Here is a 26,348-nt window from a genome sequence, read left to right on the forward strand (position 1 = left end):
ACCTGAGCCAAAGTCGGACGCTTAACCCACTAAGCCACCCAGGCGCCCCCGATGTGGGACTCTTGGTTTCAGCTCAGGTCATGGTCTCACCATTGGTTAAGTTTGAGCCCTACATGGGGCTTTCTGCTGTCAGCACGGAGCCTGCTTCAGATCCTCTGTTCTCCCACCCTGCCACTCCCCCCCTCATGCTCTCTCAAAATAAATAAACATAAAAAAAGTTAACTAGTAATATCTGACATTTACTGAGTGATTGCTATGGTGCCAAGCAACCTGTGTGACGTGTCTAATTACATTCTCTCAAGAAGCTATTAATATAAGGGCATTCAGTATTCTCTCATTTAAAAAATGAAAGAAACTAAGGCAGAGATAGTTGCCTAAGCTGGTCAGCAGCTAAGCCAGAACACGAACACATGAAGCCTGAAAGCCGAGTTAGAACTCTTTACCATACTAGTTCCGCACATCTTATGACCAGCGAAAGTCATAAGAGCAACTTCATAGACGGAAATCAGTGGGGCCAGGGGTCAGCAGGAAGTGACTGCAGGATCTAGATTAGAGGTCACTAATGCGTCACTCTCAATCGCATCTCAGCTAGTGGGACCATAACGTGATCAGAACGGGGAGCGGGGTAAAAAGGCAGAAATGCACTAAAACCTGCGGAGGCTCTCAGGCTGCAGCCACGACGGGAGAGGCCGTGGCGCATGCGCGGCATCCGGGTTCTTGCGCGCGCATCTACTGCAGACGTGGCAGAAGGAGTGTCCGGCCCTGGAGCGTGGGGGAGGAGCTTCCGGGGGCGACGCTCAGGCCCCCTCGGAACCGGAAGTTGGGCCTGGGATCCTTGACGTTAGGAACGAAGTCGAACCTGGATCTGGAGCCGGGTGAGGAGTGGCATCGGGAGGTTGGTGGGTAGGACAGCAGGGGAGAAGCCGGGGTATCACTGGCCCGATAGGGGTCCCGTCCGAGAAGGAAGGGAGGAGCCTGGGGGCGGGGCACGGAGAGAGACCCTCACCTCACGCATCCACAATCCTGAATCAGTCCTAGACCCTCCCTTCTGTCCTCCCGGCCCAGATTCCGGCTCCCGCTTCCTGCCCCAAGCCTGTTGAAGGGCGCGAGACGCTCGATCTCCATGCTTTATGGACCAGCCCTCTCGTCGTGGCCCGAGAAGCTAGCTTGACTTCTTGGTCTTGATTCCCGGCGCTCCCAGCCTCCACAGCTCGACTACCTTCAGAGTTCTAGGAAGCTTGCCCCGCCCCCTGGGTTGTCACCCTCGGCTGTCTACCCAGAATGAAGTCCAGACTTGAGCCTTACTCCAAACTCTTGGGTGTGAGATTATTTCCTGGCGAAGAAGCTCCTTTCCTCCGCTCCCCGCCCCCACACTGATTTAGGAAGATACAGGGGCAGGGGACATCTGTCAAGCTTAGTGTTTGTGACCTGTGCAAGGTTTAGGATTTGGAAGAACAGCTCTTGAGATGGGTTTAAGATTAAAGAATTCTAGTCCAGGAGCAGCTCAGCTTTTCTATTATCAAGATGACCCTCTTTAGCAAATGGGAGAGGCCCATTGTTCCACTACAGCATCTGTGAACTCTCCTGCTTCCTGTGCCCCATCTGTGTATAGGGTAGTTGAATGATAAGGCGTTCAGATGTGATCAGATAGTCTTGTTCTTGGAAGGACCCCGGAAAGGCTCTCACATTCATTCCTCTGTTGCTGGGTGAGATTGTCATAATTTTAGTGGTGGCCTATATTCATGACAAACATAAGGAGAGCAGAAACGGGATAGTTGGGAGAAGTGATGGGATTTGGAATACTCCAAATCTGCTTGAAGTCCCTCTGCTTGAAGGATAGGTGAATGATCTTTTTACATGAAATCTTTGTCATTGATCCTTGAACTGTTTTCCTAGGTTATTGTGAGAAGTTTTTGTTCCTGGCCTGCACTTACTGGTGTCTGTTACCTTGCTAGAGTTTTGGGTGTCCTTTGCATTTAATGATTTTAATGCTTTAGTTTTCAAATCCATACATTCTTTTGGTGGAAAGACTGGGGATGGAGTAGCATTTGAATTATTGCAGTTCAGCCAAATAATTTATTTCTCTGATCAGTTACTCTAGAATTTGTCTTTTGAGAAGGAGGGAATTTAACTGATCTGTTTTGTATGTGTAGCCTGAGTGATGGAAAATGACTAGCACTTTAGAGGGTATTCAGTGTTTGTTGAATGAATGGATGCTAGGGTGAATGAATGGAAAGTGGGAACATTGTTTCATTTACTTATAATATCACAGTAGTTCATCAGTGGCAGGACTCCTTGTGTGACTAGACACTAGAAATCATACCACTGGGGAATGGAGGCTATTCCCCATTCCAATGGGGCCTATCTGAAGTTGAAATTTATACCCTCCTGGCAGTGACAAAGCATGGGGTTCACATAACAAATCCTTACTTTGAGGAGGTAATGTGGCTACTGGCTGGGGCAGAAAATTACAAAGATCTTGTGGTAGTATGGGAACAATTAGGCTGATAACTGCCTGATAAGGTCAGTCCTTTTTTTATCTATACTTTCTACCCTGAATAGTTGTTCTCTCTTTAGGAAGTTGATTTTGACTAATATCTCTCTTCTCTCTCATCTATTAGGTGAGACCAAGTTGGGGATGCACTCATAATGAACGTCAACCAGTCAGCTCCACCTGTGCCGCCATTTGGGCAGCCCCAGCCTGTCTACCCAGGATATCATCAGTCTAGCTATGGTGGGCAACCAGGGTCCACAGCACCCCCAACTTCCTATGGAGCCTACAATGGCCCAGTACCAGGCTATCAGCAAACACCTCCCCCAGGTATGTTTCCAAGTTTCCTTTGAGCTTAGGAGGGGAATCAGTAGTGTTCAAGCTGGGTGGTATTGCCTTACAGAAGCTGCCTAGAGAGTTGGGATGACTGGGATTGAGGAACGTGCCTCTGGCTCTCGGTTACAAGAACTCTGTGGGCAGTCTTCCCTTCCCTGTTTTTACATAAGTTCTGCCTTAAGACATCTAGTGGAAGCGCATCTTCCAGGTTCAGTGGCAGTTCATTTCATGTGAGTGTCATCCTGTATGTATAGCCTCAACTGGCTGCTTTGTTCACAGCTGGATGGAAAGGTTGTGGTCACAGCTCTTACAGAGCCTGTGACCAGGATTGAATATTTCCTGTTGACCTGAAGTCTCCCTGAAATCACTTGTTCTGCATGTATATTGGTAATACCTGTCATTGGATTAATGGTTCTATTTATAAATGACCCTGGGACATGGGAAACTAATTCGTGGATAAAAAGTGTGGTGTTTGTGTGTCTAAATTTTGGTGCTTCTCATATCTTTCTGCTGATACCATTTTTTGCCTTTGCTTGAGTTTCCTCTGCTTCTTAGATGCTCTGTAATATCAGGACAATAAGAGAAGACTAATCTGCTGCCTTAGGATCAGTGTTTGCCTTTTACATTGCTTTTTCAAGAAGAGCAGCTGGTACTCTACAGACTGTCCATAAGGCTTTTTGGAAAATGGTTAACACAGCGGATCTTTGGTTAGGCTAGCTGAAGAGTTAATGCCAAATGCTTTATGCATAACTTTTTAAGATAGTAAATTCCATACAAGGATATGGGAAAAAGAAGGCACCAAGAAAGCATAGGTAAGATTTGGGAAATGAATGAAGTATTACTGTTTTAATTATGATTTTGAGAAAAAAAATTGTCAAGTGGTGAGATTAGGTCTCAGGTCTTTGGAAGAGCCTTATTCTGGGTTGAGACTTTGGCTGGACAGAGTCCACCTCTGATCTGTCATGTCCTGGCTTATCAGGATGGAGTTTGGCATTGCCTCAATGGGAAGTTTTATTATTGAAAGGAAAACCTATCTGGTTCTGGGATGGCTAGTGAACGGGTTCAGATTAATTAACCTGTAGGCAGGTTCTAAATTGTCTAATTGTCTAATCTATTGAGTAACAGAGCAAAAGAAAAACAATTGTTTGAACAGGGGTCAGCAACACTTCCAAAGTGATGTGCCGAGTAACTAATTCCCTGCATTTCATGTGGGAAGGATGGTTGGGGATAGTATTCAGAAAGGATGGTCGGGGGTAGTAGAAATAGCTTTGATAGGAGCTCTGAGGAGCAAAAGGGCTGGGGTACAGCTTTTGTGAAGACAAAGGTGGCACCACTAGTGAGATGGCAAGTCAGCTGTCCTGACTGAACCACTGGGCAGAGTCTCCAACCTGAGATTACTTTCCTGAACCATGTAATATTGGCAACGTCAACACTTAGAAGTGGATGGTTAGGATAAGTAGAATATATGAAAAAGAGGTTGGCAGAATAGTCTCCCCAACAGGAGCCTGTCTTTACAAATTAGTTCAGTTTATTACTTGATCACCTTCTGTACTACCTTTCTCATATGTTCAAAGTTTCTGAGTTCTGGAGTAGGATCTTTTCCTTAAAAGAGTTGACTTTTTGGGGCACCTGGCTGACTCAGTCAGTGGAGCATGTGACTCTTGATCTTGAGGTTGTGACTTTGAGCCCCATGTTGGGTGTAGAGATTACTTAAAAATAAAATCTTTTTTTTTTTTTTTTTTTTTAAGAGTTGACTTTTTGTCTAGGGTAAGAACATTAGACTGTCCTGGATTGTATGAAAGTGTATGGTGATTGCAGGAAGCCCTTATGTTCTTGTGGCTCTAGTTACAGCTTCACGTATAGTATATCTGTCTAGAAGAGTGGAGACTCTCTGACTGGGTGTCCATGTTCAGAATCTGCTGTAGCTGGAGTTGCATGTTCATGGTATCCTTTTGATATCAAAGCTGTGGCACTGGGCCAGTGAAGCTCTGAGCTTATTAATTCTTGCTTTATATTCCTTGCTCAGGGTGGAGAAGAAAGTTATTTCCCAATTGCTTAGTTTCTGTCCTTTACCCTCAGGTGTGTCAAGAGCCCCACCTTCTTCAGAGGCACCTCCAGCCTCAACAGCACAGGCCCCTTGTGGCCAGGCTGCTTATGGCCAGTTTGGCCAAGGAGATGTACAGAATGGGCCGAGCTCCACTGTTCAGATGCAGAGGTATGTATTTGGATCAACCTAAAATCGGTCTGATGAAATTAGAAGGATTAGGAATGGATGAGGGCCTGTTTCTTTTTTCTTGACTTTCTCTTAGATCCTTTTTTCTCTCCCCTCTACTTTTTTGTATTTTGTTTTCATTTTTCCAGATTATGGGTGCTGCTGTTGTCTACTCCATAGATCATTAACCCATCTTCGTACCTGAGTTCTTTTGTATATTCTTTCTGTGAACTTGAGTTTTTTTCTTGACTAGACATATATCTTCAATAATTGTTGCAATCATACTGAGCCTGCCCTCAGGGAGAAACAGGAAGAAAGGATCTCAGAATTATTTATGTCTCTTCTGACTTCTCCCTTTCCTCTAGATCAGGCAGTTAGTAGGACTTACTGGATAAGTTTGGGTGTGACCAGTTTTGAAAAGAAAGATACTCAAAGAAAAACCACATAAATGATAAAAACTTTGGTGGTACATGATCCAATAAACACCTGTCTTTGTATGGAAGTCCATTAAGGGAAGGCAAGTCATCTCTGTTGGACTATTGTTTGTTTCTTGGTAAACAAAGGATAAAGTATAACTGTGAGTAGGGTGTGTGGTAATGGAAGAGTCACTTTCTGACATTTTTATTGGGTGTCCAGAATATCCATTTTTAGCATCAGATGTTAGCATCGGAAAGACCCTGGGAAGTGCTCCCTAATCTTGTGTGTTAGAAAACACTGAAAAGCAGTATAAGAAATTCATTCATTCATTCAGCCACTCAAAAATATTTATTTTGTATTATTATGTGTTGGATGTTGTTCTACAGGTTGGAGATAAAGCAGCAAACAAAACAGACCGAATCTCTGCCCTGGTGGAATTTATAGTCTAGTGGAGTACACAGAAGATAACAAGTAGACAAATATAAATAAGAAATAAAACAGAGTAGGAATATACAGAATGTCTGGTGAGGAGGTAGGGAGCTGTTTTAAATACATTGGTCAAGGAAAGCCTCTCTGAAGTGATGTTTGAAACTTCTGTGAAATGACTCAGGGAGCTATCCAAAGATCTGGGAGAAGAATGTCTTGGATAGAGGAAACAAGTGTAAAGGCTCTGATGGAGAAATTAATTTAGTGGGTGTGAGAAAGAGCAAGAATGCCACTGTGACTAGAGCAGAATGGAGTGTGGAGGAGATAAGGTAGAAATATAGTCAAGAGCCGTATCATGTAGTGCTTTGTAAGTCATAGTAGGAAGTATAAATTCGATTTTAGTTGGAGTGAGAAGCCATTGGAGAGTTTTAAGCTGGGGAATAACACATTTACATTTATTTGTTTATGCAGTAGATTTTTTCATTATAATATAAAACACATACAGAACAAATGTATGGCTTAGGAAATTATTGTAAAGTGAATACCCTTGTAACTACAACCCAGATGAAGAAATAGAAAGAACTCTGCCACACGCCCCAAAAGCCCCTTCCACGTGCCTCAGTTCAGTCATAACTCTCTCCTTATCCTCATGAGTAATGATTATCCTCTTATAGTAACCACTTTGTTGTGTTTTTAAAAATAGTTTACACCCAAATGTACATCCCTAGATACCACAGTTTAGTTTTGCCTGTTTAAAAAACCAAAAAACAATTTGATATGTCTTTAAGTTGATAGGTTCTCTTTCTTTCTTTCTTTCTTTCTTTCTTTCTTTCTTTCTTTCTTTCTTTCTTTCTTTCTTTCTTTCTTCCTTATTTATTTATTTAGAGAAAGAGCAAGCGAGGGAGGGGCAGAGAGAGAGGGAGATAGAGAATCCCAAGACTTGAGGCTCAGTCTCACAAACCGTGAGATCATGATCAAAGCCGAGATCGAGTCAGATGCTTAACTGACTGAGCCACCCAGGCACCCGCCATCCTCCATCTCTTTCTTTTCTTTCTATTTATCTGTTGAAGAACTGAAGCCAATTGACCTGAAGAGTTTCCCACAGTCTTGATTCTTCTGGTTCCAAATTCATATTACAGTTCAACATGTTCCTCTTTTCTCTGTATTCTCTGCAAATTGGCAGCTGGATCCAGAGACTTGCTTTCTTAATATCTTGTCTTTTTTTTGTAATGTTAGCAGTTGTTGGAGCTTAATACATATGTGTATTAATTCCTTGGGTTTTCAAAATGGTGATACTTTTGAATTCTTTTGTTTTTCATTTAATTGTTTGAATACTGTTACAGTTTTCCTCTTGTGTTGTTTGGTTACTTATGCAGCTCATATAGGTTAAATGCTTGCTTCTTTACCTTTATTTCCAAGTTTATAAGGGAATGAATTGGTCCTTTGTTACCTACTGAAGGTGACCTCTTCTTTTTTAATGTTATTTCGAATTTACAAATTTAAACATACATATTTTTATTTATTTAAAATGTTTATTCATTTTTGAGAGAGAGAGAGAGTAGGGGAGGGGCAGAGAGAGGGGGGGACCAAGGATCTGAAGCAGGCTCTGTGCTGACAGCAGCCCTGTGCGAGCCCTATGCTGGGCTTGAACTCGTGAACCATGAGATCGTGACCTGAGCCGAAGTTGGACGCTTAACCAACTGAGCCACCTAGATGCTCCTAAAAATATATATTTTTTAAAGTTTTTATTTATTTATTTTGAGGGAGAGAGTGAGGAAGAGAAAGAATCCCAAGCAGGCTCCATGCTGTCAGCCAGAGCTGAACACGGGGCTCTATCACACAAAACATGACATCATACCTGAGCCGAAATCAAGAGTGAGATGTTTAACCAACCGAGCCACCCAGGCACCCTGAATTTAAACAAATTTGATGGGTTTTGGGGCACTTGGGTGGTTCAGTCGGTTAAGCATCCCGACTTCAGCTCAGGTCATGATCTTGCATTCATGAGTTCTGCACTGGTGGCACAGAGCCTGCTTGGGATTCTCTCTCTCTCTCTCTCTCTCTCTCTCTGCCACTCCCCACTCAGGTTCTTTCTCTCTCTCTGTTTTTCTCAAAATAAACTTAAAAAAAAACATCTTTGATGGGTTTCAATCCACTGCAATTATCATCATTATTGAAGTTAGAGTGTTCCATCTTTGACCAATGGGAGCTTCTTCAAGTTGACTCCTGAGTACTTCTGACATGACCCTAGTAGTCTTTGAGAATGATAAGATGTCTTAGGATTGTCTTACACATTTTAAGACCCAGACCAGGAATTAGGCATTTTTCCAAGAAATCCTTTATTTTGGTGGTGATAAATGACATTTTGTGGCCGTAATCTGGGCACTAGGCACGTTCAGTGATTGGTCACTCCTGGGCCTTTATAGTAAGCATAGCTAGGAAACACATATCTACATATCTATAGATATCTACATATACATGTTTAAATTTGTACTTCCAATTCAAGACTACAGAGCCTTTACTTAACCTATTATACCTGTATCTCTTCTTTTTCTTAAGGCTATGGGGATGATGGAATTAAAATACTGAAATATGCCATAATTTCTCATTTACTTTATCCCTTATTGTACACAGCAGTCTCAGTACAACAATACTAACACTATCACAAATGTGATTACTAAAAACAGTATCTTTTTAAAATTTTGCATATAGTCTCCTCATTCTGTAATAATTTAAAAACATATACTATATATATCTATACTAGATATATATACATATATGTCTTTCTTTCAAAAATAAAAATAAACATCAAAAAAAAATTTTTTAATTGGATTCTGGTGATGGTTGCACAGCTCTAAATTTACAAAAAATCGTTGAATTGTACACTTAAAAGGAATGAATTTAATGGTATACACATTGTGTTTCAAAGCTTTTTTATTTTTATTATCATTATTTTTTTAATGTTTATTTATTTTTGAGAGAGAGAGAGAGAGAGAGAGCATGAGAGGGGGAGGGGCAGAGAGAGAGGGAGACACAGAATCTGAAGCGGGCATCAGGCTCTGAGCTATCAGCACAGAGCCCGATGGGGGGCTCACACTCACGAATCATGAGATCATGACCTGAGGTGAAGTTGGACGCTCAACCTTCTGAGCCACCCAGGTGCCCCAGGTCAAAGTTTTTTTTATTTTATTTTATTAAAAAAAATTTTTTTTTTTTTTTAATTTTTTTTTTTTTCAACGTTTATTTATTTTGGGGACAGAGAGAGACAGAGCATGAACGGGGGAGGGGCAGAGAGAGAGGGAGACACAGAATTGGAAACAGGCTCCAGGCTCTGAGCCATCAGCCCTGAGCCCGACGCGGGGCTCGAACTCACAGACCGCGAGATCGTGACCTGGCTGAAGTCGGACGCTTAACTGACTGCACCACCCAGGCGCCCCAAAAAAATTTTTTTTTAATGTTTATTTATTTTTGAGAGAGACAGAGACAGAATGCAAGTGGGTTGAGGCAGAGAGAGAGGGAGACACAGAATCTGAAGCAGGCTCCAGGCTGAGCTGTCAGCACAGAGCCTGACGCGGGGCTCTAACTCACAAGCTGTGAGATCATGACCTGAGCTGAAGTCGGACGCTCAACCGATGAGCCACCCAGGTACCCCTTTCAAAGCTTTTTTTTTTTTTTTAATTTTTTTTTTAATGTCTATTTATTTTTGAGACAGAGAGAGACAGAGCATGAACGAGGGAGGGTCAGAGAGAGAGGGAGACACAGAATCTGAAGCAGGCTCCAGGCTCTGAGCTGTCAGCACAGAGCCTGACGCGGGGTTTGAACTCACGGACTGTGAGATCATGACCTGAGCCGGAGTCGGCCGCTTAACCGACTGAGCCACCCAGGCGCCCCTCAAATCTTTTTTAAAAAATGTCATCTTGGGTGGCAATATCATTGGAGTATCTTTCAGAAGCAAATGTGAAACAACCACACTCCCTCAACCCAGGCTGTAAAGGATTCTCAGAGAGAAAAAAAAAAAAAAATTGATTAGACTAAATAGAAACTATTAAAAGAGAGCAGATAGTAGACTAGTGCCTTGAAAGGACTAAGGGAATGTAATTGTCAATGTAGAATTATGTACCTGGCTAAGAGAGAGTACAAATATAGATATTTACAAACTGACTGAGAGTTTAAGAAAATTATCAAGGGATAGACTAAGGAAAGAAAGGAAAATTAACCCAGAAAGAAGAATCTTTAAAGAGAAAGGGAATAGGAACTAAAGACATGGAGATAGAATATAGACCAATTCTTTTGTAATGCTTGGCTAAAGAAGGAGCAAAAGCTTGAGGGAGGTCTGAGGTTTTAGGGCAATTTTATTTGATTGCATTTTTGAAGACAACTTAATTGAGATATAATTCACATATCATGTAGTTCATCCATTTAAAGTGTACAATTCAGAGGCATCTGGGTGGCTCAGTCAGTTGAGCGTCTGACTCTTGATTTCAGCTGAGGTCATGATCTCACAGTTTGTGAGTTTGAATCCCCACATCAGGCTATGCTCACAGCGTGGAGCCTGCTTGGGATTCTCTGACTCCCTCTCTCTCTCTGCCCCTCCCCGCTTGTGCTCTCTCTCTCTCAAAAATAAATAAACTTAAAAAAAATAAAGTGTACAGTTGAATGGCTTTTAATATATTCGCAGATAATGTGCAACCATTACAATTTAGAATATTTTCATCACCTCAAGAAAAAACACCATATCCTTTAGCTGAGTAGCTACCCTTATTTAGCTATTTCTTCAGTCCCCCACTCTCTCAACCTTAAGCAACCATTACAGTAGTCTCCCTTTCTGCAATCCAGAAGCAGATGATCCTCTTTCTGACATACTGTCAGAGGGTCAATAGTAGCTCAATACTTCTTCACAATGCCTACATCATTCACTTCACTTCATCTCATCCTGTAGGGACTTTATCATCTCACATCATCACAAGTAGCGTGAGTACAATATAAGATATTTTGAAAAAGAGAGGAAACAGGGGCGCCTGGGTGGCGCAGTCGGTTAAGCGTCCGACTTCAGCCAGGTCACGATCTCGCAGTCCGTGAGTTCAAGCCCCGCGTCGGGCTCTGGGCTGATGGCTCAGAGCCTGGAGCCTGTTTCCGATTCTGTGTCTTCCTCTCTCTCTGCCCCTCCCCCGTTCATGCTCTGTCTCTCTCTGTCCCAAAAAAATAAATAAACGTTGAAAAGAGAGGAAACATATTAAAAAGCTATCCAACCTCATAAATAATGAGAAAAGTACAAATCAAAAGCCGTAACAAGATTCTATTCTATTATGTATCCATCAAAGTGGCAAAATTAAAAAGTCTGAGAGTCCCAAATATTGCTGGACTATCAGAATAACAGGAACTCTTTATCCACCGGTGATCAGATGCAAATTAGAACAACTACTTTGGGAAAATAGCTTGGAATTATTTGTTAAAATTAAAGATATCGGGTACCTGGGTGGCTCAGTTGGTTGAGTGACTTCAGCCCAGGTCATGATCTCACAGTGTGTGAGTTTGAGCCCTGCATTGGGCTTTCTGCTGTCAGAATGGAGCCCACTTGGGATCCTCTGTCCCCCTTTCTCTCTGTACCTCCCCCACTTGTGCTCGCTTGCTCTCTCTCTGTCTCTCAAAAATAAACATTAAAAAAAAATAAAGATATACATACCTTATGACCCAGCAACTCATTCATAGATACATGCTTAGAAAAATTCATGTATATATATATATATATATATATATATATATATATATATATATACATGAATTTTTCTAAGCATGTATATATATATATATGAAAAATTCATGTATATAAACAGGTATATGAGTGTTCATAGCAACATTGTTTGTAATATTAAAAAATTAGAAAAACCTAGAGATCTACATTAAAATACTTAAGTAAATTATGGCATATTTATTTAGCAGACTAACATTTAGTGATGAAAGGAAATGCTACATGCAACAGCATAGATGAATTTCATAATCATGGTTGAACAAAAGGAGGAAAACTCAAGGAGTATATGTGAAGTGATTCTGTTTACAAAAGTGTAAAAAAGTGACAGAACTAGTACCTGGGTGGCTCAGTTGGTTGAGCGTCCGACTCTTGATTTTGGCTCAGGTCATGATCTTGCTGTTTGTGAGATTGAGCCCCATATTGGGCTCTGTGCTGACAGTGTGGAGCCTACTTGGGATTCTCTCTCTCTCCCTCTCTCCCCACCACCCCCACCCCCCACTCGTGCTCCATCTCAAAATAAATAAAATAAATATTTTTTTAAAAAGTGACAGAACTGAACTATGTTGTTTTAAAGACAAGGGAATGATTATTAGGAAGTTAGGAAAGTGGTTACCTCTGGGAGAAGAGAGAGGGCTGTGATGGAGGGGAGGAGCACTGGGCCTTTGGGTGCTAATGTATTCTATTTCTTGACCTGGTTTTTAGTTACATTGGTATTTGTATTATAATTATTCAACAGTATATACTTGTTTTATGTTTTTTTTTTTTTCTATTTATGTTACACTTCATAATTAAACAGTAAAGTACATTGAACTAAGATCAAGATCAGGTCTGGGCTCTAGTTCTAGCCTAGTTTGCCACTTACACTCTTCATGTCTTACTTTTCGATCTGCTGTGTCCTCATTTTGCTGTGAGGATTACATTAAATAAAGCACTTAGAGATGCTTTATAAGTTGTAACGCTACTTAGAGATAAGGTGGTATTTTATTATTACTCAGGCATGTGATGGAATAACATTGGGTAGTTGATAGTATTATCCATATTAATGGAGTAGTAACCATGAAATATAATTATTCTGACAAGGATTTATGGGCTTAGGCTATGGAGCTAACAGTATGTTTGGTGCTATGGAAGACAAAAAATGCAGAGCCCAACAAAGGACAACAAATACAGAGCTGCTCTCTCAGGGAGATAAGGTTCACTAGCATAACACTCAGAAAATAGTAATTGAATGAATGAATGAAAGAAAAGTGTTAAACTACAAGACTAATGTAATAAATATATTATATTTATTATACAAAATATAATAAAGTACAAGTTGTTTAGTAGAGACAAAATAAGCAGGAAGAATAAATCAGAATTTAAGTGTAACTGATTATTGTTGTAAAGAGTTTGATTCACTCTTGAAATCTCATATGGAGCTTTTATGTATCATCTATGTTGTAGATTTCTGCAGTAATATCAACCTAAAACACCACTTTAGTTACTAGTTGATATGCAATGCTACTGGAATGATTTTGTATTTATATTTTAATGTGCCATCTGATACCATGGGAATGTCCAGTGTCTCTATCCAAGTAATGAGGCTTTGCTAGATAAACCTGGCTAGAAGGCTCTCTGGTCTGTGCCCTGTTTTCCTAGTCCCTTTCTGGTAGAGCTGGCATCATCTTTCTGATTAGTACAGAATGTCAAACTCAGATGACTTACTCTGCTCTTAACACCTTTAGCCAGGATAAAGTAATAAGTACTTTGATTGTTTAACTCTGTTGAGTCAGAGGAGGTGATAATCTAACTAGTAGAATAAATAATACCTGATCTGAGGGTGCTTGGCATATGTTTGTGGAGTGAACCTAATGGAAAACAAGATTTTCCATGAATAATCATAGTGTGGATCATCAGGAATGTAATACATCTACAAATATACAAAAACATGAAGCCATAAAAGAGCCCAGGATGACAGGAAGATGCTGTAGAACAGTATAGTTTCCTGTATGATGTGGAGCTCCTGCCAACTTTGAAGGGTCTCCCAGCCTACTTGTTACCTCTGCCTTCCTTGTATTTACAGGTTCCCTGGGTCTCAGCCATTTGGGTCAGTCCCATTGGCCCCTGTGGTCAGCCAGCCAGCTGTGCTTCAGCCCTTTGGCCCTCCCCCGACAAGTGCACAGGTGACTGCTCAGCTGGCAGGAATGCAGATCAGTGGTGCTGTGGCTCCAGCCCTTCCCCCTGTGGGGCTGGGCTATGGTGAGTACTGATGACCCCAGGATTGTTATTTTCCCCTTCTTTTTAAATATATATATTTTTAATGTTTATTTATTTTTGAGAGAGAGAGACAGACAGAGTGTGAGTGGAGAGGGGCAGACAGAGAGGGAGACACAGAATCCAAAGCAGGCTCCAGGCCCCGAGCTGTCAGCACAGCCTGATTTGGGGCTTGAACTCACAAACCGTGAGATCATGAGCTGAGCCGAAGTTGGACACTTAACTGACAGCCACTCAGGTGCCCCTGCCTTCCCCTTCTTTTTAAAAGCATCAGACTCTGGTGTATACCCGAATCCCTTTTATTTCTTGTGGTTCTGAGGGCCAGCTGATAGGAATGGTCATTCCTGCCCCTCTCATGTGGAAAGGGGAAGGCAAAATGACTAGGGTTCTGACTGTATCTCTTCTACTTCTCAGGCCCACCAACATCGCTGGCCTCAGCCTCAGGAAGTTTCCCCAACTCTGGTCTGTATGGCTCCTATCCTCAGGGCCAGGCTCCTCCCCTTAGCCAGGGCCAGGGTCATTTTGGGGCCCAGCCTCCCCAGCGATCTGCCCCACCACAGGCCTCCAGCTTCACATCCCCAGCTTCAGGGGGTCCTCGGATGCCTTCGATGACTGGTCCACTCCTGCCTGGACAGGGTTTTGGGGGGCCCTCTGTGAGCCAGCCCAACCATGTGTCCTCACCTCCTCCTCAAGCTCTGCCTCCTGGCAGCCAGATGACTGGGCCCCCAGGACCACCACCACCTATGCACTCCTCCCAGCAGCCAGGCTATCAGCTGCAACAAAATGGTAAGTTTTTCCCAAGGTCTGTCTAGAAGCCAAAGGCTTCAACTATTCAGGTGTTTTTGTTTGTTTAATATTGCTTGCTAAGCGGTGAACTAGAAGCGGTGAACTAGCTTCAGGGTATTACTACTAGGATGCAGGATTTATAAGACATTCTTTTTTCTTTTAGTTCAGATAGTGTGGTCTTTCTCTGAATGGTCATTACCTCTATACTTATAGGAGTCTAGTCATTTCCCTGAGGCCTTAAGAAGAGATCAGGGATTTTGAATTTATCAACCTGTGCCCTTGTCTTTCAGGTTCCTTTGGACCAGCCAGGGGCCCTCAGCCCAATTATGGAAGTCCCTACCCAGGAGCATCCACTTTTGGCAGTCAGCCTGGGCCTCCTCAACCACTGCCTCCTAAGCGCCTGGATCCTGATGCCATCCCAAGCCCTGTAAGTAGATACTTATGTGGTCCTAGGGAAGGAATTTGTGGCTGCCAGATAAGTGAGTCAACCTAGATGAGATGTTTGCCTAGCATTTTCTGATTATTTTCCCTTTTCATTTATCTTCTGTTAGGTATAGAACCTAGATGTAATTTTTGACTCTTTGAACTGGAACTTGAGGCCCCAGAAATCTTTTGGGGGCACTTTTACTCTATAGCTGGGCAGGGAAGAAAGCAAAGCTAGGAGTGATCAGTAGTGTCAGTAGACAGCTGGGTTGATACTGCCTTCTGTCACTATTGGACATAGCATGGTAACCTCTACCCTTCTGTGGAGTAGTAGCTGGGTCCAGGTCTTGTCCTTTTAGATTTAGTAGGATAGCAGTCTTCTTAATGGGTAGATCTGGTAGGAATTCTCTGATGGTAGGTGTTAAGAGAAGGAAAGCCTCATTGGTTTCTCTGTGCCCCTAGTTGGACAGTGTTTTAGGAAGAAACCTCCAGTACTTTTGTTGGCTAGAATCCTGCTGTGTGGATGGGGGAAAAGTGATCTACAGTTTATAAGGGCAATGTGGGGAAGCTGCTTCTCCCAGGAGGGGGGTGAATTTCACTCTTACAGCCATCATCAGAATCCTTAGGGCTTCCTTATCCTACTTGGAATAGAGGCTGGGACTGTACTCCCAAGTGGGGGCTATTTTATAGTTCTGTCTGCAACATTTGCTATGTCAATTACCTCACCATGCTTAGCCATTGTCATATTCCATTCTGTTCTCTTTCCTCTTCCTTTGGGGAATTACCATGGTGAAGGACCCTTTTGGCTAAGAGCGACCCTAGAGGATTAAGCAGCCCCTCCTTTTCGTCTCCTTCAGGGAGAAGTAGAATCTGGGTTGGATGTGAGGAAAGGCTTCTTTAAGCATAAGCACGGTCCTTAGATGGGAGTTTGGCCTTTTGGGGGGAACATCCCTCTTCTTCCTTCTTAAGATTCCTCCCATTCAGCCCCTCTCTCTAAAACTTGCTTCCTATTTGCCACTTTATCTTTCTACATCATAGTCTGAGCCATTAAAGCCTCTGTGTTGGGCCAGAGAGCCCTGGAATTTCTGACCTAGAAGGGGCCTGATTTCAGCAGTATGAGCTGGGCTCCAGCTATTCATGTCTAATTCATCAGGGTCAAGAGAAGTAACATCTGCTTCTTGTTCTTTTGTCTCCCTCCCTGTATTCCCCTGCTGCCTTTATTATTAAAACACTAAAAGCAACTCAATGAGCTGCCTCCTCAGCAGAAAACCAGGCACAGAATAGACCCTGATGCCATTCCTAGTCCAGTAAGTGCAGGGGGTGGTGTGTGTGTGCGTGTCATCCCTGTGTTAATGCCACCCATGCATGCCTGTGACCTCATCTTCACCTCATCCACCATGTCCATCCCTCTCCACCCTCTTCCCTTAGTCCTTCTAGACCCTCGCTTTTACAAACCAGAAGGATGTGCATGTCTTAAGTCACCATGTAATGAAATAACAAGCTGTTTGGCGGTGCCTTGAGTATGGGGTGGTAGAAGACCAGGCTGTAAGGTGGCATGTTAAGCTTTGGTTTTAGTTCTGCTGGGTCCTCCAGGAGCCTGCATGTGACATTTGAAGGAACAGGACAAAGTTGAGTAGTAGGTCCTTCCCCTTTGGGACTGATATGTCTACAGCTTGTGGAAAAACTTTGGGTAGGTGACTACTAATGTACAAGTTTGGGATACTGGTATTTCTCACAGGGGAAGAGACTACTGGTTTGGGAAAGTGTGGGCCACTTTCTCATCTGGAGAGTCTATTTGACTCTGATATATTTCTAAGCTTCAACTCTTTCTCCTATGTAATATGGAGTCTTATTCTCCCTTTACTTTTTCTGGTTTTACAAACCATCTTGAAGTACTGACCAAAGGTCATCAGCCTACACAAAGATCTGATTACCAGCTTTGCAAAATCTTTTTTTTTTTCCTTTCCTTTGCTGGATCTGTCAAAATGTGGGGGACTGAGGATTGGGCTTGTAAGGATTGGGTACTTAATCCTCTTCTCCCATATTTACACACGGATGCTTACCTGAAAATAAGGCAGCATCTGCTTCCTCACCTTACCTGTTCATTTCTGTTTAATCCTCTCCTCACCCTGTCCCTTCTACTTTCATTGAGTGTAGAGTCATTCCAGGTAGATTTCATTTTTACATGGTTATTGTTGTCTGTTTTCCTGCTCTGACTCAGAATGTGTCTTGGTGAGAGGAGTGGGTGGGGGGGGGGGCATGTAATGTGGGAGGGAAGTGAAATCTGATATATTTGAAGGTTTGTGATGAGAGCTGGAACTTTCCTGGAGTGGGGGGAATAATGGGGTGGTCACCACTGATTGGGGGTCAGGGCAATTCATAAAGAAGCCCTTTCTCAGTGTTGACTGTACAGCATCTTGCTACTGATTATAGAGCGGAAGATTGGCATTGTAGCATTTTATGTGATCTCCAGAACGAGAGCAGGCCTGGTGCATGAGGTGTTCTTAGCAAATTACTAGTTTCTGTGCAGTAGCTCTAGCCTTTCTTTCTCCTGGTTTTCTAGGACCTGGTACTTCCCTTTCTTGTGTCACCCTCACTCATTTCATTTCTTCCTTACAGATTCAGGTTATTGAGGATGACAGGAACAACCGGGGTTCAGAGCCATTTGTTACTGGAGTACGGGGCCAGGTGCCACCCTTAGTCACCACCAACTTCCTGGTGAAAGACCAAGGTAAGAAGGGTATTAATTCCTTCCTGTGAGGGCCTTTTCTCCAAGATTATCAGCTAATGGATAGGCTTCTGTTAGTCTTTAATCAGAGACCAGTCCCTCTAGGGGAAAAGCCGCCATCAGCTCTAGCATATGTCGGGGTGATGAGGTGGATCAGCAATGGAGAGCTGGTGTCTAGAGGGATTCTGTGATCTGACTTAGGTTTTCTACCTCCTACTTCAGGGAATGCAAGTCCCCGATACATCCGATGCACATCCTATAATATCCCTTGCACATCTGACATGGCTAAACAAGCCCAGGTGCCTCTAGCAGCTGTCATCAAGCCACTGGCAAGGCTGCCACCAGAGGAGGTGAGTCAGGGAAGGGACTGGAGTATAATGAAAGGGAGGAAGAGAGGGGGGAGGAAAAGAGGGGGCATAAGACTTCTTCCTGAAAGTGATTCTAGCAGTCACAATGAAAGAAGTCCTGGTTGGGCAGGAAGGGAGAGTATCTCAATAGCTTTCTACCCAAGGGCCCATGCCTGATGGGTGTGGTTGTGATGAGAGTAAAAGCCCAAGAAGTTGTTGGGTGGGAGCATGGTCCATATGAGAAACAAACTGAAAAGAGGCAGGGCCAACTTGTAGGGGAGGAGACAGCTGAATGCAGAAGCCTTACGGTCATCTCCAGATGATTACAGGTACATCATTCTATTTTTATTCTATACTGTCCTAACATCCCTGGTGAGTTAGGGAATGTTAGGAAATCATATAAGGGAAAAAGGTAGATCAGGGTCCAATAGTCCTTCTCTTATCTGGCTTGGGCCCTGATTTTTCACCTCAATACCTGAAATCAGGAAGAAAAGAGAGAGAGAGAACTTGTCAGCTGCTCTGCCAGGCTTTGGCAGGAAAGTCTGTTTATGCCTGGCTTAATGAATTTAGAGTGGATTTCTCTATAACTGGCTCACTTTACATCTTGCTTCTCTGTCTTGTTCTGTGTTTTTCTCTTTCTCTCTGGATCTCAGTGGAGATGGTTAGACATTTAGCTGCTGGTCTCTTATCTGTAGCATGGCATCTAGTTGAGACACTGGTAGATGTCACAGATATCCAGGGATGGGGAGGATCAGTGTCATAAATACCTGGTTGGGGAAGGAAGCAGAGTCAAGATCCCTAGGGCAAGAGTGAAGAGAATTGAAGATAGGGTGTGAAACGAGAATCCTAGGGAATCTTTGGCTTTCTCCTTATATGCTTATAGCAGTCCCTGATTTGTTAGGGCCACTTTCACAGTTCTCTTTCAAGAAGGGGAGTTGTGGAGATGAGGAGTAAGAAGAGGGGACTATAGAATTTGAACTCTTAGGGACATTCCTGTGCCTGGTACCCTCATCGTTTGTCTTCATTCCCTTTCACTGTATTCCCTCCTCAGGCAAGGTATCTCAACCATGCCCTTCTCCCCTCCAGGTTGTTCTTCTTCATCTACTGCCACATGTCTCAACCCGCTGTAGCTTTCCTTTGTCTGAGCCCCTCCCCTTTGCTCCTTAGGCTTCACCGTATGTCGTGGACCATGGGGAATCTGGCCCTTTGCGCTGCAATCGCTGCAAAGCATATATGTGCCCCTTCATGCAATTCATTGAGGGAGGGAGGCGCTTCCAGTGCTGCTTTTGCAGTTGTATCAATGATGGTATGTTCACAGAGGCTGGGATTGGGGGTGGGGGGGTTCTGAATTGCATCTTCATTATTCTCTTTCTAGTTAGATAGGTAAGGTTCCCTTATTCAGGAACTGTGGAAGTAGGGCACATATGGGGATGTGGGGTGGTAGAGTGAGCTTAGCCAGTGCAAGACTACTAAGATTGAGAGTGGACATTTGAGTAATATTCTCACGTACTCCCCACAGTTCCCCCCCAGTATTTTCAACATCTGGATCATACCGGCAAACGTGTGGATGCTTATGACCGTCCTGAGCTATCGTTGGGCTCTTATGAATTCTTGGCCACTGTAGATTACTGCAAGGTAAGAGAAAGTAGCATGGGGAGGAGAAGTGGGTGGAAGACAGTGAGACAGCTGAGAATTGCTGTGTTCATTTTCCTCACCCTTTCATTGTCCCCTCTGATATTGACTTCTCTGTAGTCAACTAGCCTGCTTACCAATGCCCTTCTCTCCCCAACATTTCCTTCCTTTGCAGAACAATAAGTTTCCCAGCCCTCCTGCCTTTATCTTCATGATTGATGTCTCCTACAATGCCATCAGAAGTGGTCTTGTTAGGCTCCTCTGTGAGGAGCTCAAGTCACTGTTAGATTTTCTACCTAGGTGAGACTTATGGAGCCAGGGTTCTTTTTTTGGATAATCACTGGGGTGGGGGTGGGTTCTGGTTGACTCAGTAGGTGGAGAAGGTGGCCAAGTGTGGGTAACAATGTTACCTTCTACAGGGAGGGTGGAGCAGAAGAGTCCGCAATCCGTGTTGGCTTTGTCACCTATAATAAGGTGCTCCACTTCTACAATGTGAAAAGCTCATTGGCCCAGCCACAGATGATGGTTGTATCTGATGTGGCTGACATGTTTGTGCCACTGCTGGATGGCTTCCTGGTCAATGTCAGTGAGTCTCGGGCAGTCATCACCAGGTAAGAGCCAGATTGTGGGGATAAAGTGGGAATGGGGTAGAGACAATCAGAGAAAGTCAGTCAAGCAGAGGGGTCAGCAGATGGACAGGGACTGTGCCTCAGGAGCTTTCAGTGTGGGGTGGGGGGAACATGATTCTTCAGTGAATTGAGGGCTAAGGCACTGAATCTGGATAGCAATTTTGATTGCCTCCCATCATCTATCTTTTCAGCTTATTGGACCAGATTCCTGAAATGTTTGCAGACACCAGAGAGACAGAGACAGTATTTGCTCCAGTTATCCAGGCTGGGATGGAGGCTCTAAAGGTAAGGCTAGAACCCTGGCAACTTCTCTGCCTCACTTTCTTCTGACCATCCTACTCCCTGGGATATAACTTTCTTTAGTGATTGATGACTGCCCAATGAGTCAGCGTATCTGACATAATTGGCACCAAATAAATGATGAGGGAAGGGATGAATGAATAGCTGAATAAAGGAAAGAATGAACAAGTAGTCCTCTCTTTCCTAGGCTGCTGAGTGTGCAGGGAAGCTGTTTCTGTTCCACACCTCCCTGCCCATTGCAGAGGCCCCAGGGAAACTGAAGAACAGAGACGACAGGAAGTTGATCAACACAGACAAGGAGAAGGTGTGGGATTGGGAGATGGGGGGAGAACTTTCTATTACAGAGGAAGGTGGTGACTCTTCATAATGTAGTACTTTTTTTTTTTTTTTTATGTGTATTTATTTTTGAGAGAGAGAGTGTGAGCATGAGAGGGGGAGGGGCAGAGAGAGGGAGACAGAGGATCCGAAGATGGCTCTGTAATGACAGCAGAGAGCTCTACGTGGGGCTGACGCTCACAAACCATGAGACCATGACCTGAGCTGAAGTCGGACACTCAGGGGCCCCCACGATGCAATACTCTCAACTTTCTTGAGGGGGACTGGGATGAGATACTCTCCCCTTTCACATGTCAGGTCCATGACTGCCAACCTTCTCCAGTGCTCCCACACCTCTTTACCCTATCTCATCCCAAAGCGCTCAATAGATTCTTCTTCTTTTTTTAATGTTTATTTTTGAGAGAAAGAGGGAGACAGAGTGTGAGTGGGGGAGGGGCAGAGAGAGAGGGGGACACAGAATTTGAAGCAGGCTCCAGCTCTGAGCTGTAAGCACAGAGCCTGATGTGGGGTGCAAACTCATGAACCATGAGATCATGACTTGAGCCAAAGTCGGATGCTCAACTGATTGAGCCACCCAGGTGCCCCTTGATAGATTCTTCTTTTTAAGAGAATGTTCTACTACTCCTGCAAATGCTTATGAGGTAGATCTGAAGTCTTACATATATTTGAATATCCCATATTAAATATACAGTTTTCAAATAGGGTAGAGCTGAGATATTCGAATGTTTTCTCCTGTTCCTTCCCAGACTCTGTTCCAGCCTCAGACAGGTGCCTATCAGACCCTGGCCAAAGAGTGTGTGGCCCAAGGCTGCTGTGTAGACCTCTTCCTCTTCCCTAACCAGTATGTGGATGTGGCCACGCTCTCTGTTGTACCCCAGCTCACTGGTGGCTCTGTCTACAAATATGCTTGCTTTCAGGTAGGGCATGGGACTCTGGGTGGCAGGTGGAAGCCGGACAGACAATGTCTGCCTACGTGTGGAGCAGCTCTTTAGCTGCCGACTCATTAATAGGAATACTGTTGGAGGAGAAGACCCCATAATGTAAAGAAGAGAGTAACAAGGGTAGTGGTTAGGAGCATGGGGTTGGAATCAGTCTTCAGCTGTTATTCTGGCCCTCCCAGAATACTCACTATATAACCTAGGAGAAATTACTTATTTTTTCTTTGTTTCTTCATCTGTGAAATGGGATTTCTACCCAACCTCCCATTTTTCTGAGCGATAGAGAGGCAAATGGAGAGGGAGAGAGAGAATCCCAAGCAGGTTCCATGTCCGGCGTGGAGCCTGATGCAGGGCTCAATCCCATGACCGTGAGGTCACACCAAAGCCAAAATCAAGAGTCGAGCCCTCAACCGACTGAGCCACCCAGGTGCCCCTATAAAATGGGATTTTAATACTTAAGATTTATTATCAGGAATAAGTAGTTATATGTAAAATACTTAATGTAGTACTGGGCTTGTAGCAAATGCTTAAAAGCTATCATTATTATCATCGTCACTGTTACTATGATTCAGCAGCTTGTAGAGTGGAGGGGATGCAGGGAGATAATCTGCAGGGTGTTATGTAGTCACTGATGTGACTCTGGGCCTGGGGGGGCTGCAGGTGGAGAATGACCAGGAACGGTTCCTGAGTGACCTGCGTCGGGACGTACAGAAGGTTGTTGGCTTTGATGCTGTGATGCGTGTTCGGACAAGCACTGGTCAGTCCTGGTTGGAGAAGAGCAGGTTGGGGGCTAAATCTGGAAGGGAGGCAAGTGGCACCTGTCGTATTTGTAGCCCTGACTCTATCCATGTGGCTTCAGGTATCCGTGCTGTAGATTTCTTTGGGGCTTTCTACATGAGCAACACAACAGATGTGGAGCTGGCTGGGCTGGACGGGGACAAGACGGTGACTGTGGAGTTCAAGCATGATGATCGGCTCAATGAAGAGAGTGGAGCCCTCCTGCAGGTAGCAGGCAGGAGGCAGGGGTTGGGGAGGAACTGTCAAGTTCATTGTACTGGATATAAATAGGCTGTGGGGAAGAGGATAAGAGGTGGGTGGAGAGGACTAGAAGAGGCTGGGGAAGGGATGGCTCATGTCTTTCCTCTATCTTACTAATATAGCAAAGGAGCAGTTTTTCAGAGGGCTTTGGTGAGGGAGGGGTATGAATTCTCCTTTTCTCCCTTCCCCTAGTGTGCTCTGCTCTACACCAGCTGTGCAGGGCAGCGACGGCTCCGCATCCACAACCTGGCCCTGAACTGCTGCACCCAGCTGGCTGATCTGTATCGAAACTGTGAGACTGACACACTCATCAACTACATGGCCAAGTTTGGTGAGGGTAGAGGCAGGGCGAGGGGGGATTGGGGCTGAGAGAAAGGTGGTTGTCGGTGATTCAGCATTCCCGGGTAGGTGTGATGGTGGGAAAGCACATGTGATGGGGTGGCTAGCCAGTGACTGTGCTGTCTCCCTTTCACATCCAGCATACCGGGGGGTCCTAAATAGCCCTGTGAAGACTGTTCGTGACACTCTCATCACTCAGTGTGCCCAGATCCTGGCCTGTTACAGAAAGAATTGTGCCAGCCCCTCCTCTGCAGGACAGGTGGGACAAGCATGTTGGAGGAATTGTTAGGACAAATTTTTGCATTTGGGAGAGATTTCTCATGATTATTAACTTTACTTTGATAACCCCTGCAGTTGATCCTTCCTGAGTGCATGAAGCTACTCCCAGTTTACCTGAACTGTGTGTTGAAGAGTGATGTCCTGCAGCCTGGAGCTGAAGTCACTACTGATGACCGTGCCTATGTCCGACAGCTGGTTACCTCCATGGATGTGGCCGAGACCAATGTCTTCTTTTATCCTCGGCTCCTACCATTGGTGCGACTAAGGGCTGGGGTGTGAGACATTGCACTGAGAAAGGGGCATCATAGAAGGAGGAAGGGAAAGGTTAATATTATCTGTGGTTGACTCTAGTGAGTTTGTTTCTAACCTACATTATCTGATGTAATTTTCACACTGAAAGAGTTACTGATTTAGCTTTCTGAAATTTCACGTGTGTGTGGTGAGGGGCAAACTTGTCTTATGGCCCTTGGTAAATAACCTCTTGCCCCTTCCTTTTGTCTAGACAAAGTCTCCCATTGAGAGTGCCACTGAACCACCAGCAGTTCGAGCATCTGAAGAGCGTCTGAGCAATGGGGATATATACTTGCTGGAGAATGGGCTCAACCTCTTCCTGTGGGTGGGAGCAAGTGTCCAACAGGGTGTTGTCCAGAGCCTCTTCAGTGTCTCCTCCTTCAGTCAGATCACCAGTGGCTTGGTGAGGGCAGGAAGTCAAGGGGAATATGGGTGTGGAAAAGCATTTTGTTTCTTTTGTTTTTAATTTTTTTTTTTCAATGTTTATTTATTTTTGGGACAGAGAGAGACAGAGCATGAACGGGGGAGGGACAGAGAGAGAGGGAGACACAGAATCGGAAACAGGCTCCAGGCTCTGAGCCATCAGCCCAGAGCCTGACGCGGGGCTCGAACTCACGGACCGCGAGATCGTGACCTGGCTGAAGTCGGACGCTTAACCGACTGCGCCACCCAGGCGCCCCTGGAAAAGCATTTTGTGATATGAGTGGGAGTCAGTAAAGTTTGTATGCTAGTCCCCTTTAATAGCAAGGAATCCTTGGAGGGGATGGGGGATGCTGTCATTATTCCGAGGCTTGTTTCAGATAGTGCATAAATCTTTGCTGCCCCATTTTGCCTTGACTCAGAGAATTTTACCATAAGGATAAATGAATTTTGTGTTGCAGAGTGTTCTACCAGTTCTGGATAATCCACTGTCCAAGAAGGTGCGAGGCCTCATTGATAGCTTAAGAGCACAGAGGTCACGGTACATGAAGGTAACTCTGATCTAAACTCTGCATTTCTTACCTTGTTAAGTCCTCCCCTGGAATGGGGGGTGGGAATAAATGATTGGATAATGGGATTTTAGGGCATGTTTAATTCCTTTTGGCCCTGCCTCATGACCCTGTCTTCTGGCCATAGCTTATCGTGGTGAAACAGGAGGACAAGCTGGAGATGCTGTTCAAGCACTTCCTGGTGGAAGACAAGAGCTTGAGCGGGGGAGCATCCTATGTGGACTTTCTCTGTCATATGCACAAGGAAATTCGGCAGCTACTGAGCTAGAGCAAGTGGGTAAATGGCATAGGGTCCCAGGCCAGCTTCCAGAAAGTACACCAGGATGGCAGAGAAATTGGAACAGTTCCATTATCTTATAAGTCATGTAAGCTGACCTCAATCTCTCTGGGGGGAGGGGGAGGTATAAGGAGACACCTTTCTGGAATCAAGTATCCTACCACTCTGTCATGTCCTGCTGATGGAAGGTGCCCCTATCCCCTCACTTTACCCTCCTTTTCCTGCTAATCCTGTCGTAATGAATGTAGTTTCTCAGTTCACTGTATATGATTCGGTATTGGGGGATTTGGAGGCACCCAGATTCTGGCAATATTATGTGTCCCCTTAGACCAGCCTCCAAGAAGAGAGGGGCAGGCAGGAAGGAGTGGGAATCCCAGGGGTACTATACGGGGGTGGGTAGGGGCTAATTCAGCTCAGTGTCATCAAAAACTTCCTATATTAGGGACGAAACATTCAGGTGCACAAGAGCTGGGGTATAGACCATAGATGGTGGAGAGAAAAGTGGTTGGTCAGTCCTTTTTGGGCCTGGAAGTCAGCAGCCAAGTCAAAGTTGGAGAGTGGTTGATTAGCTCTTCTGTCTCCTGCAATGATTGGTGATCACTAAGTGGATAGAGGCACATTGTCAGAGATGAATGAGCCTGGGAAGTGAGTTGCAAAGAATATTAAGACCTGGGAGAGGTAACAGCCTCTTTCCCAGCTGGAGAGGCTCCAACACTGGATGGTTCTGTTGGGAGCCTGGTCATCAATTTGCAATACCTCACAGAGCCAGCCCCATCCCACTCTGAGCTCCCACTGGAAACACTGCTTCTCCAAGCTGGGAGTTGTTGAGAGGGGAGAGGCAGAGGTGGCTGGAGCTCTGTTCTCTCCTGCCGGGACACCATTCAAGCTCTGGTATTGACAGAGTGGCCGACCGTTATCTTCCAACCTGAACTGGCTGGGGCAGGACAAGGGCTAGGCTTGATGGTGGCCAGGCTTGCCTGCTCCCAGCCTGGGATGCCCCTGCTCCAGACCTCTCATTTCTCTTCATTGGTTTATTTTTCAATGCATCTTTAATTTGTAAAGAAGTAAAATAAATTAAGATGTAACAATTAGCCTCATTTTTACTTGTGACTTACCATTTTCCGTCCCATTT

The 26,348-nt window shown here is 44.4% G+C and overlaps 1 protein-coding gene across 10 annotated transcripts; it reads left to right on the forward strand.

Annotated features, from left to right (window-relative positions):
• The first annotated feature begins 545 nt into the window (after positions 1–545).
• SEC24C (SEC24 homolog C, COPII coat complex component) lies at positions 546–26,307 on the forward strand. Of its 10 annotated transcripts, XM_045439621.1 has the most exons (25): positions 755–875; positions 1,066–1,318; positions 2,622–2,821; positions 4,907–5,042; positions 13,694–13,869; positions 14,299–14,670; positions 14,961–15,097; positions 16,332–16,400; positions 17,713–17,824; positions 18,044–18,171; positions 19,336–19,474; positions 19,688–19,803; positions 19,976–20,100; positions 20,220–20,411; positions 20,621–20,714; positions 20,917–21,033; positions 21,812–21,982; positions 22,664–22,760; positions 22,863–23,008; positions 23,234–23,372; positions 23,521–23,639; positions 23,735–23,914; positions 24,162–24,353; positions 24,832–24,921; positions 25,067–26,307. In XM_045439621.1, exons 3-25 carry the CDS (start codon positions 2,650–2,652, stop codon positions 25,205–25,207), a joined length of 3,360 nt encoding a protein of 1,119 aa, XP_045295577.1. In that variant the 5' UTR covers positions 755–875; positions 1,066–1,318; positions 2,622–2,649; the 3' UTR covers positions 25,208–26,307. The 10 variants fall into 10 exon arrangements, with proteins under 10 accessions (XP_045295579.1, XP_045295576.1, XP_045295584.1 ...); XM_045439620.1 differs by lacking the exon at positions 1,066–1,318 and having other exon boundaries at positions 748–875; XM_045439628.1 differs by lacking the exon at positions 1,066–1,318 and having other exon boundaries at positions 748–875; positions 14,578–14,670.
• The last annotated feature ends 41 nt before the right edge of the window (positions 26,308–26,348 follow it).

The sequence above is a fragment of the Leopardus geoffroyi genome, chromosome D2 (assembly GCF_018350155.1).
Source record: "Leopardus geoffroyi isolate Oge1 chromosome D2, O.geoffroyi_Oge1_pat1.0, whole genome shotgun sequence".
Lineage (NCBI taxonomy): Eukaryota > Metazoa > Chordata > Mammalia > Carnivora > Felidae > Leopardus > Leopardus geoffroyi.